This window comes from Perognathus longimembris, chromosome 8, assembly GCF_023159225.1.
Source record: "Perognathus longimembris pacificus isolate PPM17 chromosome 8, ASM2315922v1, whole genome shotgun sequence".
NCBI lineage: Eukaryota > Metazoa > Chordata > Mammalia > Rodentia > Heteromyidae > Perognathus > Perognathus longimembris.
Window position 1 is genome coordinate 43215324 of NC_063168.1, and position 16016 is coordinate 43231339.

General features: G+C 37.7%; 1 protein-coding gene across 8 annotated transcripts in view; it reads left to right on the forward strand.

The window, feature by feature from the left end:
* Nrxn1 (neurexin 1) overlaps positions 1-16016 on the forward strand; it is a 1045218-nt gene that overhangs the window by 499776 nt on the left and 529426 nt on the right. For all 8 annotated transcript variants that reach the window (XM_048352955.1, XM_048352948.1, XM_048352950.1 and 5 more), the window contains 2 exons: positions 4753-4926; positions 13642-13761. In XM_048352955.1, the coding sequence (XP_048208912.1) occupies positions 4753-4926; positions 13642-13761 (294 nt within the window). The remainder of the gene's footprint in view (positions 1-4752; positions 4927-13641; positions 13762-16016) is intronic.

Consider the following 16016-nt stretch of genomic DNA (forward strand, 5'->3'; position numbering starts at 1 on the left):
TTATTTTCATGGTGTGATATACCGAGGGATTACAGTTACATATGCAAGGCAGTAAGTACATTTCTTGTCAAACTTGTTACATCCTCCCCCACTTTTCTCCTTTCTTGTGTGCCATGTTTATTTTGGGTCACGAAATGTCTGTTTTGTGCACCATGTCTGGCACCAGTGTTTAGGTCATTACCAACTGCCATTGCTTTGTTGGTCTCAACTCTTCAATCATGTTCCACCTCACAAACCAACTTCACAAACACTTTTATTTGATTTTCTGAGACACAGTTAGCTTGAAACTACAAACTGACCCTTGGTTTCATCTTTTTTTTAAAAAGAAAGAAAACTCTTGATCTGTTCATATTAAACAAACAGACACTTAGGTATCAACTTTCTTGCTTTACTTACCAGGTTTAGTGCTGCTGAGTTTCAAATTGTGTATATCAGATGAGACTCTTAGGCTACTGATAGTATAGTACTGGATGTGTTTCAAAGCACATAGATGATTGTGAATTGAATCCATCAAATCAAATTTTAAAAACCCATAAAAGATTTGCAAATTTCACATCTTACCTCTCCAGTTGCACTAGAAACAGTGAGACAAATTGAATTTCTCATTCTTCTGAATTTCTCAAGGCACTCAGAACAGTATCCACACAGTGAAAATGTAGCTCTTAGCAGACATATTAACACAGCTGTACCAGTGTCAGCCATTTGCTGAATACATGGTGCACACTAAATGTTTCAAATATGCTTTTTATAATCTAATGACCTCATCCGGTAGGCATTATTAACTCCATTTCAAAGATGAAGAATCTGACTCTCAAAAAAAATGTTGTAAAATTATACAAGCCTACAACTGAGGAAATCATGGCTTGGCACACCAGAGTTTGTTGCCTGATATAACTAAATAACATCTATATAATGTATATAATTGGCATGTATATCATTAGTGCCCAACACATGGGAAAGAGATCATGTGTCATGACTTCCAATACTTTGCCAATGACACTGAGGAAACATATGATGTATATATCTGGTGCTAGACATATGATTATGATTAGTATTTAAGAGTTAAAAATTATAAAGTTGGCCTCTTTGCACATATTCTTTCTGCATCTTCTGCTGAAAATTTCCCCACTCTACCTTTTCCTTATCAATTCTTTATATGGCTTACTTTAATGATAGGAATAACATTCAGTCTTTTTTGTTTGTTTGTTTTTTGCCAGTCCTGGGGCTTGGACTCAGGGCCTGAGCACTGTCCCTGACTTCTTTTTTTTTGCGCAAGGCTAGCACTCTGCCACTTGAGCCACAGCACCACTTCTGGCCGTTTTCTGTATATGTGGTGCTGGGGAACTGAACCCAGGGCTTCATGTATACTAGGCAACCACTCTTGCCACTAGGCCATATCCCCAGCCCCAAATTCAATCTTTTGAAAGGGAGCAACAGGCTAGATTCAACTCTATAGAGAGTTTGGCTTTTAATGGATGTCCATCTGGGCTCTTATACACACATTCAGGGTCAGTAAAGAGCAAATCCTCCTTCTTCAGCATAAGACCTCACTTGCAAGGACCCATTAGTGCTAATGGGTCATTTTCCTTCCATCACTCCTAGGATCAAAAGGAGAAGCTGCATCTTTGATGAGGCAGTAATGGTACCCTGGGCTAAGTCCACTTAAGAGTTTCCTTTGTTCTCTTCCTATGGAAGCCCACCTAGGGACTTGAGACACTGTCTGCTATATGCAATGTTTATAAGTACAGTACTAAGTGGGGGTGCTAAGTGAATCTTCAGTAGTGAATATACAAACATGTCCCTTACTTATAAAGTCAAACTCCTCCACTACTTGCACTACTTTCCTGCACTACTTGCATTGATATTTCCTGCTCTTTGATGACACTGGGGGAAGATTATTACTTGTCTTCAATAAGCTCTAAAAAGTCTGGTGAATGAGTTTGCAAATAGGTAAACCGGAATTGTGGTAGGAAGTGGGGAGGCAGAGGAAGGAAGTACATTATACAATTAGTTCTCTCTGTCTATAGAGCATCTCGCATTATTTTCTATTTTTTTCTGCCATGAACTTAATCAAACGGATAGCTAACAATATTTATTGTCTGCTCACTAGAAAACATGGATGAATCAAAAACAAATAAAATATTCATATACCTTCTTTAGGAAAATGCAATCAGAAAGAATATTGGTTATCTTTAGCTTTCGGTACTAAATTCTACATTTGAAAGCCTAACGAAATTGTCTAGGAAAAATAAACTGTCTAGAATTCTTCTTTCAATTTCACACCATAGTCTAATGCTGATTTATTAGGCCCGGGTTTTCTAATTCTTTAGGTTCAACAAATTAAGACAGGGAGCATGTATTTGCATTGAGATTTTACATGTGAAAGTATAAAATCAGACCACATTCTCTCATATACAAGCATTAACTTTCTCCAATTTTCTATTACTCCCCTTGCTTTCTATTTCACCTCTGATTCTTGAAGCTTGTTACAATATAATCTCTCTTCTTTTACTAGAGTTATGTCTAAAATATTCCAGGTGACAGGCAAAGACTTCCATTGTATTTGTCTTTTGGGAAGTAAAGACAGAGAGAGGTAGTTTGGAACGTCATCTCGAATATTCCATAGTCACAATCAGGAGCCCACTGAATGGTGACCCAGGCTTTTTGCTCTTATATGTAGACTTCCTTGGGTCAGACATTTTTCACTAATCCAGGCCATCAAGGAATGTTTGTTCCGTTACTCCCATACCACAGTGAGGATGAAAGTTCACAGCAGTTCTCTAAGTCTCCATCATATATAAATCTACCATGTGTCAATTTCTCAATCATCCCCTTGTTGTTCTGAGCTCTCTTGAGGAAAGATACAAAGTTGACATCATTCTCCTAAATCTGTGGCTTTTCTACCCACCAATGCTGGGCCCTTAAAGTAGAAACCTGAGTCCTCTTTTAAGCATCCACCAGTGACTACTTCATGTGATAATGTGTCTCCAAACTTCCTCCTGCTGCCCCAAAGGGAGTCCAAGAAAGCTCTACTTGCCTCATATGAATGTTATATTCTATTTTGTTCCTAGACGAGTCTAGGCTTCTAAGGCTCAAATACAGAAAGCTAATTTTATGTCTTTGAGTTATGACTCATGTCCTTTTTGAGGCCACTAAAATACAATGGCCAGAAGTATAAATTAGAGGAAAGACAAAAGAGAACAGAAATGTGGAACAAAAAAAAATCTATTACTACAAAAATAGTATCTATCTTATCTCAGATAAAAAAAATACTGTCTTTTAATATTGAGGGTAATGGCCAGTAGTGAATGAATCTTATCTTATTCAAAAAGTGGGGGAAGTAAAAATATCCAGTACTTTCTGCACAAATTATATGAAATCACTGCCAGCCTAATATAACTTTAGTTAGTAGCTTAAGGCAACCAATTTCTCAAATTTTGAGGGTAAACTTGTAGACCAGAGCAGGGTATTATGGAACTATGAGTTTACCCTCTCTATGTTCTGCATTGATTGTTTGCTAGAGTTAATTAATTTTATTTTCTAAATGCCATACAGATATGGTGAATAACCTGTAGTAGAAAAAAACACATAAAAGCAAATATAGATGGCATTCTGTCTGTCTGTCTGTCTGTCTGCCTGCTTGTTTTTCTCTCCCTCCCTCCCACCTCTCTTTCTCTCTCTTTTGCGCTCTCTCTCTCTCTCTCCTCTCTCTCTCTCTCTCTCTTTCTGTTTTAATGCTATTACTGGGGTTTCAACTCAGAGCCTCTATGCTGTCCCTAGGTTTATTTGTGCTAACTTTTTGCTGGTGTTCTGTAACTTGACAGCCCCACTTCTGGATTTTTGCTGTGTTTTTGGAGATAAGAGTATTACAATTTTCCATCTTGGCTGTCTTCAAACCTCACTATTCAGATCTCAACATCCTGAATAGCTAGAATTTCAGGCACCAACCACCAGTGCCCTACTGCATCCTTACTTTTGAAGTAAAGTCAGAGAATGCAAAACCTGGGGACAAAGCTGAGAAAAATATTCCATTAGAAGCTTCAATGAAAATGGAAAAATGAATCGAAAACTTGTACACACATCCCTGTGTTGCCCCTAGAATTGAAAGTGGTATTTTAAACATAAAAAGATAGTATTAAAAACCTCACATTACTTTGGGGTCCGTTAGTGAACACGATAGATATAAACATAATCTAGTAGGAAACTGTAGCCACCGGAGAGAACTAAGCTGGTTAACTGAGAGACCCAGAGTTCTCTAGGCAGAAGGTGCACTGAACAAGAATGTCTGTTGGTTGAATGCCTACTATACATTTTCTCTCTGGCCAGTACTTCCTATGTTTCAACTCATTTAAACCCAACAGCCACACCACCCAATAGGTTTTTGCTGCTCTCATTTTGAAAATGAGAGCATTAGTTATCACAGAGACTTCTCATGGACACCGAGCTAGTACCTAACAGGGTTTGGGATTCAGTGATGGGGTGTACCCCATGGCCCATGTTCATCCCACCTGCTTACACCAGATGGTGTAAACACCAAATATTCATGTTCTCATCAAAACACCTTCCAGACGATCTGTTAATCCTTATATATTAGTCAAGAATTCTATTCTTTTGTACATTTAGACACAAGGAAATGGTACATTTGCATTATATCCATTTATTTTATGCAGCCACTACATTTGCTTTATCTTACTGTGTGTTTATAGTGGATGACTTGTTGCTTTTGTGACCAAGACCTTGATATTCCCACAGGTGACCTGTATATAGGAGGAGTGGCCAAAGAAACATACAAGTCCCTGCCAAAACTTGTTCATGCCAAGGAAGGCTTTCAGGGCTGCCTGGCATCTGTTGATTTAAATGGACGGCTTCCGGATCTCATCTCTGATGCTCTTTTCTGCAATGGACAGATTGAGAGAGGATGTGAAGGTACAGATTTTTGTTAGCATGCTCCCAACAGTTCTAATTCCATCTAAAATGAGGCTGAGGGGCTGGGGATATGGCCTAGTGGCAAGAGTGCTTGCCTCGAATACATGAGGCCCTGGGTTCGATTCCTCAGCACCACATATACAGAAAATGGCCAGAAGTGGCGCTGTGGCTCAAGTGGCAGAGTGCTAGCCTTGAGCAAAAAAGAAGGCAGGGACAGTGCTCAGGCCCTGAGTTCACGGCCTAGGACTGACCAAAAAAACAAAACAAAACAAAAAAACAAAACAAAAACAAGTAAAATGAGGCTGACTCTCACCAGCCAGTGGGGAAAGATAAATCTGCAAACGAATCAAACTTGCATAGAAATTTTAACTCAAGTTCTAAAATGTCCATTTCCTAAATCTTGTTTTCATGACTACTTTCAAGCCTGCACTATGCAATGTAAAAGGAGAGCTATAATTGTAGGTATTCTTATTTCTACGTGTGTGTGTGTGTGTGTGTGTGTGTGTGTGTGTATGTGTGTGTGTGTGTATCTACATGGGGGACAGGTCCTGGGCATTGTCTTTGAGCTTTATTTCTCAAGGATAGTGTTCTACCACTTGAGCCACAATTCCATTTCTGGCTTTTTGGTGGTTAAATAGAGATAAGAATCTCACTAATATTGCTGTCCAGAAAGGTTTTGTACTGCAGTCCTCAGATCTCAGTATCCTGAGTAGCTAGAATTAGAAGAGTTAGGGGTGTGTGTGTGTGTGTGTGTGTGTGTGTGTGTGTGTGTGTGTGTGTACATGTGTGTGTGAATGTGAATGTGTGTGTGTGTATAACTCAAGGTCTTGCATCTTCAAGGCAAGAGCTCTATCATTTGCCCCCACCCCCTTATAGATATTTTACCAGTAATATCTCACATTTTGACCAGCTTCAAACCATGATCCTTCTATGTACACTTCTCTCACAGTTAGCTAGCTGTTTATTCATGAAATAGGGTCTCAATGTTTGCATAGACTTGCCTAGATCTATGTTCTTCTGATCTCTGCTTCCCAGGTAGATGGGGTTACAGGCATGAGCATGGCACATAATCCAATTTCTTTGCATTGTTCAACTAATATATATGCTAAGTATTTATCAAATGATTCTTTTATTGCACTACACAGATAATCACTTTACTAGAATACCATATTTACCACAGTAAAGTAAATCAATTTAAGCCTAGTTTTACGAAAATCTATACTCAATAGATTATAATAGAAGAACAAAGTTCAGGTCTTCCTTTTTTCAAATCATGGTGGGAATGCATGCTTTGTATTTTCTGTAAAAAAAAAAATGTTATCTGGTATCCATGGCTAATATTCTATACTTCAGCAATGTACTTAAGTATCTCCCATTCTTTTGTGTCTTTTCTCAGACTGAGATATTCAAGGATAATTTTTGGTTGCTACTTTCATTTTAACTAATTTTCACATCACTGCCTCAGATTATTTGAGCCACTTCTCCATCTGTAAATGTAATTTAATCACATTATCATGAATTGTGTAGCCCTGAATGTGTCTGGGCTTCACTTTTAATGTCAGACATCATTTGTTCCATTTTATAGGATCATAAGAAAATTTCATATGGGAGAAAAGGAAGGACCAAATGTGAATTCTTATCCCTTATGATTAAGAACCATTTTTTCCTAGCCAAAACAATGCCATTCACATTTAGCAATTACCTAACCTGGACATTTTTAAAATTTGAAAATAGATTTTTTTTCTCACTGAAGCATGTTTTTCTAAAGTGTCATATGAAATTCCAACTGATTGGGTACAATTCAAAAAGATAAAGTTATTAATTAAAGGCTTTGATTAATTCCTTATTAATAATATTACTGTATAATGAAAGTATTTGCAGTAATAATACTTGATATTGATTTTCAGCCTCATATTGGGCACTGTCTGATTAGGGTTTTAAGTTACAGATGTTCTAGCATGGACTTTAATTACTATATGAACATTTGAACTCATGCAGACAATTATGGCATGATCCTTTTAGACCTTATCTAGGAAAACTTAAACAATTCACCTTTAAGTAATCTCACCCTTATTTATCTTCTCTTTACTCTAAATCTCTTGCCACAATCTATCATGTTGGATTCATCTTTCCCTGAGTCTTTCAATTCAATAGGAAAGTTAACAGCTTTACTTTATGAACATTTAATGGATCTTAAGAATAATCTTACAAGTACATATCATAAAAGTAATTGACTCTCATTTTTAGGGTTAGAAATAAAAATGGTGCATATCCAATAAATAATCTCTCTAAAGACAGTTGTTCTATGGATTTTTTTTTTTTTTTTTGCCAGTCCTGGGGCTTGGACTCAGGGCCTGAGCACTGTCCCTGGCTTCTTTTTGCTCAAGGCTAGCACTCTGCCACTTGAGCCACAGCACCACTTCTGGCCGTTTTCTATATATGTGGTGCTGGGGAATCGAACCCAGGGCTTCATGTATAGGAGGCAAGCACCCGTTCTATGGATTTTTAATCCTAATCATGTTAAGAATCTCATCAATTTCATGTTAATAAAAATAGGTTTTTCTGACATTCATATAGCTTACCAAGGTTTTCCATCATTCTTACTTAGATTCACAAATCTTTTATCTCATTGTTTGTGAACCATTCTTGATCTACCCTCAACTTTTAATTTAATTTAATGTATTTGTTATTATTATTATTATTATTTGCCATCCCTGAGGCTTGACCTCAGGGCCTGGGCGCTGTCCCTAAGTCTCTCTGTGCTCAAGGTTAGCCCTCTACCACTTGAGGCACAGCACCACTTCCAGCTTTTTCTGAGTAGTTTATTGGAGATAAGAGTCTCACAGACTTTTGTGTTCTTGGCTGGCTTCTGTAAGGTCCACCCCAGGGAGGGATCCATGAAGATGCCCTCTATCTATTTAAGTCTGCGCCCAGTACCTGAGTTACCTAGGTAACTGGCACACCTGGAGGCAGTTACCTCCTGCTTCTGAGGTCACATCCAATCCACCTGTTCAGATCTCCCACCTTTTCCAATATAATCGGGCTCAACACAATCCCCACCCTTTCTCTATTACTCTCTCTTGGTCTTTTCTTTTTCCCATCTTCCTTCCCCTCTGTCTCACCATGCCTCCACCTTGTATGGGCTGGCTGTTTGCTTTACCCTCAATAAACTCCTTTCTGCAGGAACCATATGGTGGGCTTCCTTTCCTTTCTGGTGAACCTTACATCTGATTCTGTGACTTGGATGGTGACAGAGTCAGGAGTCGCTGGATCCCCTCCTCCCTCTTGTGTTTTGAGGGTTAATCCACCTGCTTAAAGGCCCCTCCTGGGACCAAACTGCTGAAAGCCAGAGAAACCTCACCTCAGGCTTCCCACCTTTACCACTGCTGGCTACACCTCCACCACACCATCTCCTCTCTATCTCTGTTGAGTGACTCGTGTCTACAGGTCCTCTGTTTGTCTGACCACACCAGAGGGACACCTTATGTCTTTTTGGCCAGTCTGTTCTCACTTCAGGGATGCCTGAATCAAGAATTTGACTCTATGTCCTTGCAGACCCCCTATCTATGTTCTTGTGGACCCTCATCTACATCCTATGGACTCCTATGTCCTCAGCAGACTATTCCATAAAGTGAAAATGCCTCATAAACTAGAAAATCAGTACCAGTGGCCCAACCTTTTGGCCTGTGCCCTCAAGAGTGCAACATGAGCTGGATTCCAGGGACCAGGGACCCCCCCCCTCTACCTTCTAGGTTCCTTCTCAAAGGCTAGCCATTCTGGGTTTGATCTACTCCACAAGCCAAAGAAAAAGGTGGACAGTTTTAGAGAAATGACTCTGAAAAGTATTTGTGGTCAATTCCTAATAAGTTACAGCCTCTTCCTCATGGGACTTCTTCCGGGCTTCATTCAAGGACTGGCATCTACCACCAAGGGACAGCTGCTACTTGTCATCTCCTGGAGGGGCCATACCTCTGCCTTTTACCCCTAATGTCAATGCCCCTCGCCAGCAGGAATTAGCGAGAGAGAGTTGGCACCCTTTTTCATAATTATTACAAGGCCAGAATGTAAGGTCCACCCCAGGGAGGGCTCCATCCAGATAACTCCCACCTGTTTAAGCCTGGGCCAAGTACCTGAGTTACCTAGGTAACTGGCACACCTAGAGGCAGTTACCTCCTGCTTCTGATGTCACATCCAATCCACCTGTTCAGATCTCCCACCTTTTCCTATATGATCCAGCTCAAAACAGTCCCCTCTCTCCTTTTCTCTCTTATTCTCTCTTGATCTTTTCTCTCTTTTTTTCCTTCTTCCTTCCCTCTGTCTCCCCACACATCATCTTGTATGGGCTTGCAGTTTGTTTTCCCCTCAATAAACTCCTTCCTGCTTGAACCATGTGGTGGGCTTCCTTTCCTTTTTGGTGAACCTTACAGCTTCAAACCACAATCCTTGGTTCTCAGCCTCACCAGTAACTATGATTTCACACATGAGCCACCAACACCCAACTGAACCTTTCGTTTTTAACTATTCTAGTACATGAGAATTGATTTTTTTTCCTTTTATTTTTTTTCATATTTATTGTCAAAGTGATGTACAGAGAGGTTAAAGTTTCATAAGTTAGGCCTTGGGTACATTTCTTGTACTGTTTGTTATCTCCTCCTTCATTTCCCCCTCCCCCCTCCCCTTTTCCCACTCCCCCATGAGCTGTTCAGTTGCTTTACACCAAATGTTTTTTGCAAGTACTGCTTTTGTAGTCGTTTGTCTTTTTATCCCTTGTCTCTCGATTTTGATATTCCCTTTCACTTTCCTAGTTTTAATACCAGTATATACAGTTTCCAATGTACTCAGATAAGTTACAGTGATAGTGCGGGTACAACCACAGGAAAGGGATACAAGAGGATCATCAACAATAGATTCTACGGGTTCACATGGTGTGTTGAAATTTCTCAAAATTTCAGTCTATGACAGAATCATTTTGAGAAGTTCTAAAACCCAAAGTGTCAGAGATCACCATTAGGACTGCTGATTCAACACATCTAAACTAGTACTATAATTTATATTTCTTTCTTTCCTGCTTATTTATGGTGCCAGTCCTGGAGCTTGAACTCAAGACCTGGGCAGCTACTTTTTGCTCAAGATTGGCACTCTACCACTTGAGCCACAGCTCAATTTCTGGCTTTTTTGTGATTAATTGGAGATGTGTCTCATAGACTTCCCTTCCTGGGCTGGCTTCCAAATGTAATTCTCAGGTTTCAGCCTCCTGAGGTAACTAGGATTACAGGCCTCAGCCATCAGTACTCAGCTTAGAATGTATAGGTCTCATGTGTTCCCTTGGGATTCTGGCACTGTGGAGTGCCAGGTATGGCAATTACTACTTCGGATGACAATGACTGTTTTTTCTGGACAAGTAGTAGAAAATATTATAGACCAGTAACCAAAACCAAACTCTCTGAAGTTAAGGTAACTTCCCTACACTGCCAGTGAGTTTTCATAATATTTTGAGGACCAAAAACATTCAACCCTAAGATTGCTCTCTAAGTATCTGAAGCCCTTTTATACCTCACTGTGAAAGGTTTGCCTTTTATCCTATTGGCTCAGCAATGGTGTGAGGTTTACATATGTTATTTTATTTAATCTTCAAAATTATTTGAATTTATAGTCTTGTAGATGAGTAAATTGAACCTCAGATTTAAAGTGACATTCATAAAGGTAAACACACTAATAAGTGGATAGTAGAGAGTCCAAACTCAACCACACCTTATTTGAAAGCTGAAGCATATAGTTAGTTTTCTCTAGAGTCTTTTTGGTTTCCAGACATTATAGTTTTACTTTTATTTTATTTTCCTTTTATAGACAGATTTTAGAAAGTTTTAATATAAATGTCCTTTGGCTTGTTCTCAATTTTTGTCAGTGATAAAATAAAAGGAACATTATGTAACTAAAGGGAAAAACAAATTCCCAGCTCTGTCTTATAAAAATGCTTGTCAGTGTTTAAGGTGAGTATTTTGCCAGGCACACACATGACATCCCCTGCAGCACCTGAATGAAAGGAGACAGTGTGATAATAAAAAATAATAATAAAAATAAAGTTCATAAAATTAAGGTCTCTAAGTTTGGGCAGGTATTCTATGTTCCAGCTCTGCAATATACATGAACTAATTTATGTGACTTCAGTTTATTATTATTATAATTTAGCATTGATTTCCAATGGATGATTTCTAAAAGAAAAAAATATAGAAGAGAAGAAAGAAGGCTAGGAAGTTGACATGGAGAAGAGAGAAGGGGAAGGGAAGGGAAGGGAAGGGCAGGGAATGGAAGGGAAGGGAAGGGAAGGGAAGGGAAGGGAAGGGAAGGGAAGGGAAGGGAAGGGAAGGGAAGGGAAGGGAATCAAAAAAACTCTAATATCCCATCCATTGGTTCTTTCTTCTGCTAATGCAGGCCAAAGAGCAAATGATCTATTGATAAAATAATTTCTCGCCCCCATTAGGCTCCCAGCACACCTTTTTTCTTCATCCAAGAAAGGAAGAGTTAAAGGAAGATTACTTTAAAGTATTTTATTTGTCTAAAAAATAAAAACACTGATTCTTTCCCATTTCAGATGTTCTGGGATGAAAATCAGTGGATTCAGGAGTTTGTTATTTTTACTACTATGACATTTTTTAAAGCTCTATTATTGTTATTATAATGACTATCATGGCAGTCATTGTTTATTAGGACCTGTGTTAGAGTTTCATGATTGGTGAGGATCCACATAAATTAGGTTGACTGCAATAAAAGTTGTCATAGAAGTATGATCATAAGAAAAGTGCTGAATTGACATTTTGCAAAAAGCATCAACTTATATGAAGACTAATTACAGATAACTGATTTATTCACTCAAGTAGATACCTGAATGGCTGTCACTATAGAATGGCACAGACTAGTTTCTATTTTTATATTTTCAGAAAACCTTTGACTTGATGTTTACTGGAAAATATGGTTAGTTTATCTTGGTTAGGTAGACTGTTTCTCACCTGTTTTGAAGTCTTTATTTGAGAAGTTTTACTAATAATTATTCAAAGGAAAGTTTATTAGGACAATGCAGATATCACTCTGAATTCCCTGAATAGAATATACTTGGTAAAAAGCAAGTGTGAATGCTCCTCATTGAGGTTTACTAAAGGAATATGGAGAATTATGTTGCAGTTTGTTTCTGCTACTTCAAATGACACAAGCATTTTTGGGAGTGTGGTCATCACTATAGAATCTAGCTGCTGGAAGGTGATTGGCTAGCATTACAATTTAAGGCTTAATTGCAAGAAAACATAATGAATCTAGCAAAATCATAGGAAGGGATCATTGGTCTTCTAATGACCATAGTCTGCATTGTATCTGCCCACGACAAATGGTCATGCATGTTCCCTATAAAGCAACATGGTCATTTTGTTGAAGCATTCATATCTATCCAAGGGAGGAAGCATTTACAAAAGCCTTTTAATTTTCCTTCATTACATGTCATTGGCTCAATTAACCATTATATATACACATGTGTATATATATATATACATACAGTAAACTTTAAATAAATTACTGCTTTCTCATTTTTTGGCTTTTCTTAAGACTTACGGCTGTTAGTATTAATTTGTTTGCAACACATAGCATTCCCTCCCCTTTTGCAGCAGCATGCTTTCTTGACTCTGAACACTCTCTTTGCCCCATTTCAGTATTGCTTACTAACATTTGATATATTTTGCTTTTTTTATTTTGCTGACAAAGTTGCATTGATGAAAGCTGACTTGCAAGGTAGATAGCCCTGTGTGTATTAAACAAGACTGAAACCCCATACTACACAGTGGAAACTTTAAAATAACATACTTACAGTTTGGCATTTTTGCAGTATTTGTTATTTGGGTACAGATTTGATTTTTCCCCTTCTTAAACATTCTTCAAGAATGTTGTGCTTCTTTTGTGACATCATTTGCATAAAGGCTTTCAGTCTTGAATCTGTTTGTTTAGTGATTGCCTTTAGTGCTTTGATCATAATTCTTCAGTTCTTCGTTTTGCAGTGTTGAGTTATGATCCTCTAGAAACAGACTCACATTTTTTTCACTTGTGTGTTCAATGGGGCATGCCATTTATATGGAGTTTTTCATTTTATGTTTATTTGCATGATATCGTTAAAGCATGTGAATCAATACTTGCCAACATACCTATCCAAAACACCCAGCAATCATAACTCTACCCATGGTTTTATTCAGAACAACTTCTCAAATGCCTAGGGTATTTTACATACTTTATTTATTTTTTATTATTTTCCAGTCTTTATCTCAATTTCATGAAGTTATAATCTCCATTTCTCATGGTGTCTCTATTCATTGGTCAGAAGTTAAGAAGATCCATTCATTTTCTAAAATACAACAGTGGTAGAGAATTATTAATGATGGAATGAGATTACCTGCCACCCCCATCATATTAGAAGCTATAGAGTGACATTCCCTATTTGATGGTTTAATTTATTTATTGTTACATCATTGTCATATACCAAAAATCTAAGGAAAGCTTCATGCTAGAGCTTCTCAGTTCCTAAAACAGGTGTGTGAAGTATAACTTTGGAAACTAGTTTGGATGTGTCATTTTAGGTGTTGGCAACTACTATGTGTGATTTAGCTCATGTATAAAATGTTCTAGATTTTATTTTTTTAAAGAACCCAAATTTGTTTCTTTCTTTGGAATGTTTCCCAGGGCCCAGCACAACCTGCCAAGAAGACTCATGTTCTAATCAAGGTGTGTGCCTGCAGCAGTGGGATGGCTTCAGCTGTGACTGCAGCATGACATCCTTCAGCGGCCCGCTCTGCAATGACCGTAAGTACCTGTCTCAGGACAGTCTGATAGTGTAACCTCTGCTCTCTGCTATTGGACTCCCAGAATTCTTCCATTATCACTCATGGAGCTGTCCTCATTGAAAGGAGCAGTTGTTTCAGCAAGGGAAGTTTATTATTTTACAGTTCTGGAAACTGGAAGTTGAAAATCAAGGTGTTGATAGAGTCATGCCTGCTTAGAAAGGAAACTTTTGAAATACTTAGGCAGGAATGTCATTAACGCAGGGCTACGATAGTAGTGATTCTTTAGTGTTCGACTACTTGTGAGCTTTCAAAGTGATTATTAATATCCATTACGTTCTTGGAAATCATGTTTTGTTCCTTCATTTTCACTTTACCTTTGGAAATTCCACATTGCTTTATACTAAATAGTATTTAATTTTGTAAGACTTTTTGTTCTGTACATTCTTCTTCCTTCATCTCTTTAAGATGACTCGTTTCATTTCAGAGACACAAGTTTAAGTTTTTATTTCAAGTACTCTCTTCTCTTTTATCCACTCATGTGTCTTTCCTTTCCTCCTGCACTAGAATTCCTAACAAAAGTGTCCAGCTCATAGGATCTATGCTTTATATTGGAAATACTGTAGCAAAATTCTGGGATGATGGGGTAGGTTCAAATTAAAGTATTCTGTTAAACTGCATTGTCATCATAGGAATATAGTGTAATTCACTAGCCAATACCAGTTTCCTATCCAAAATACTGGTTACAGGAAGTTCACCAACTAATACACAGGAAAAAAAAAAAGTGAAAACACACTTGAAAGAATTTTTTCAGGGCCATGTCACCATTGATGGAGAAATAGCTGGTCTCCATTTTACCAGTCTTGTTTCATAGAATTATAGTAAACAAAACAATAAATTTGTATTTCAATAACCATGTATTTCCAAAAACTGTATTTCTGCAAATAAAATCACAGTTAAAAAGAGTGGCATCGTTTTGGAGTATGTTAATAGCCAAGACTCAATAAGTACATACACACAAAGCAAAGACATTTACAAAGCTAACAAATCCTTGAATAACAGTAGGTATAGGTGTCCAAAATGTAGGAACTTCCTGCCCTTACTCCTACCCCACAGAATATGATAGAAACTTCTTCTCAGGAACAGCAAGACTGAAAACTTGTCACGATTTTTGTTATTGCAAAATTTTAATCCAGAATACCATCCTGACAGATCCAATGATGACATGTGGTAGCAGACAGGGCTTTTTTGGTATGAAAATATTTTTCATTTTGTGCAAGAACATTCTCTGCCAAAGTATGCTTAATCTAGTTTCCGTATTTTACACAACAGTTGCCATTTGGCTGTGTCATACTGTGTATCCTCATATACCAGTTAAATAAGAAGAATATTTAATTTTCTGAATGAATGTGTTAGGCATATCCTAAGGGAACATCAAGCTCTAATCTTAAGTATAAGACTAGCTTCCACATATTTTCTGCAGAAAATTATTTGAATGCTGCTTCTCAGTGATCATTGTGGTGATGGCAATGATAAAGCTGTCATTTTCTTGTAACAAAGAAGACACCATTCAATAAACATATGTCTTGAAAGGCCTTGTGGACAAATCAGCATTAAAATCACTTCGGGGAGGTCTCCGAATATATGCATTTTGACTACATTATTACCTCATAATGAGTTTTCTAAAAAAATGGAATAGTTTCATGGTTTGCACACTGAAATATTTTGGTGATGAGGGTATGTACATAAAATCAAGACTACAAAGTAAATCCTATCCCATATCGATTAGAATTTGCACAAGACATAATAGGCATTGTCATGAAAACTGGAACATTGAAGAAAGATGGTTATTGAACCTGGAAACTTGACCAAAATGGATTTTGCCACCATCTCTCACTGGTTCTCTGTAAATTACACAAATAGAATTGGTGTGATTCTTTGGATTTCAGCAAGCTCTTTTTCTATTAAAAAAAAAACAACAACAACACACTATTTATGGCATTTCCTTTCTTGATGAATTTTTATCCTTGATTTGTTATTTAACCATAAATTCGGTGACAGCAGCCCCAAATTTAGATGAAACAAACAAAAACAAGTAAGCAAACTATGAAAAAAAAATCTTTTTAGTAGTAAAAAGAAAAACACCTTAAAAATCAGAAACCCTACCCCAAATAGAATGTCTTATGTCTGATAAGTTTCAAAGGGTGGGTTAGAGTAAGTACAAAATCGTATTTATATTAGCCTGGAGATATAATTAACAATGGGAAGATGGGAATA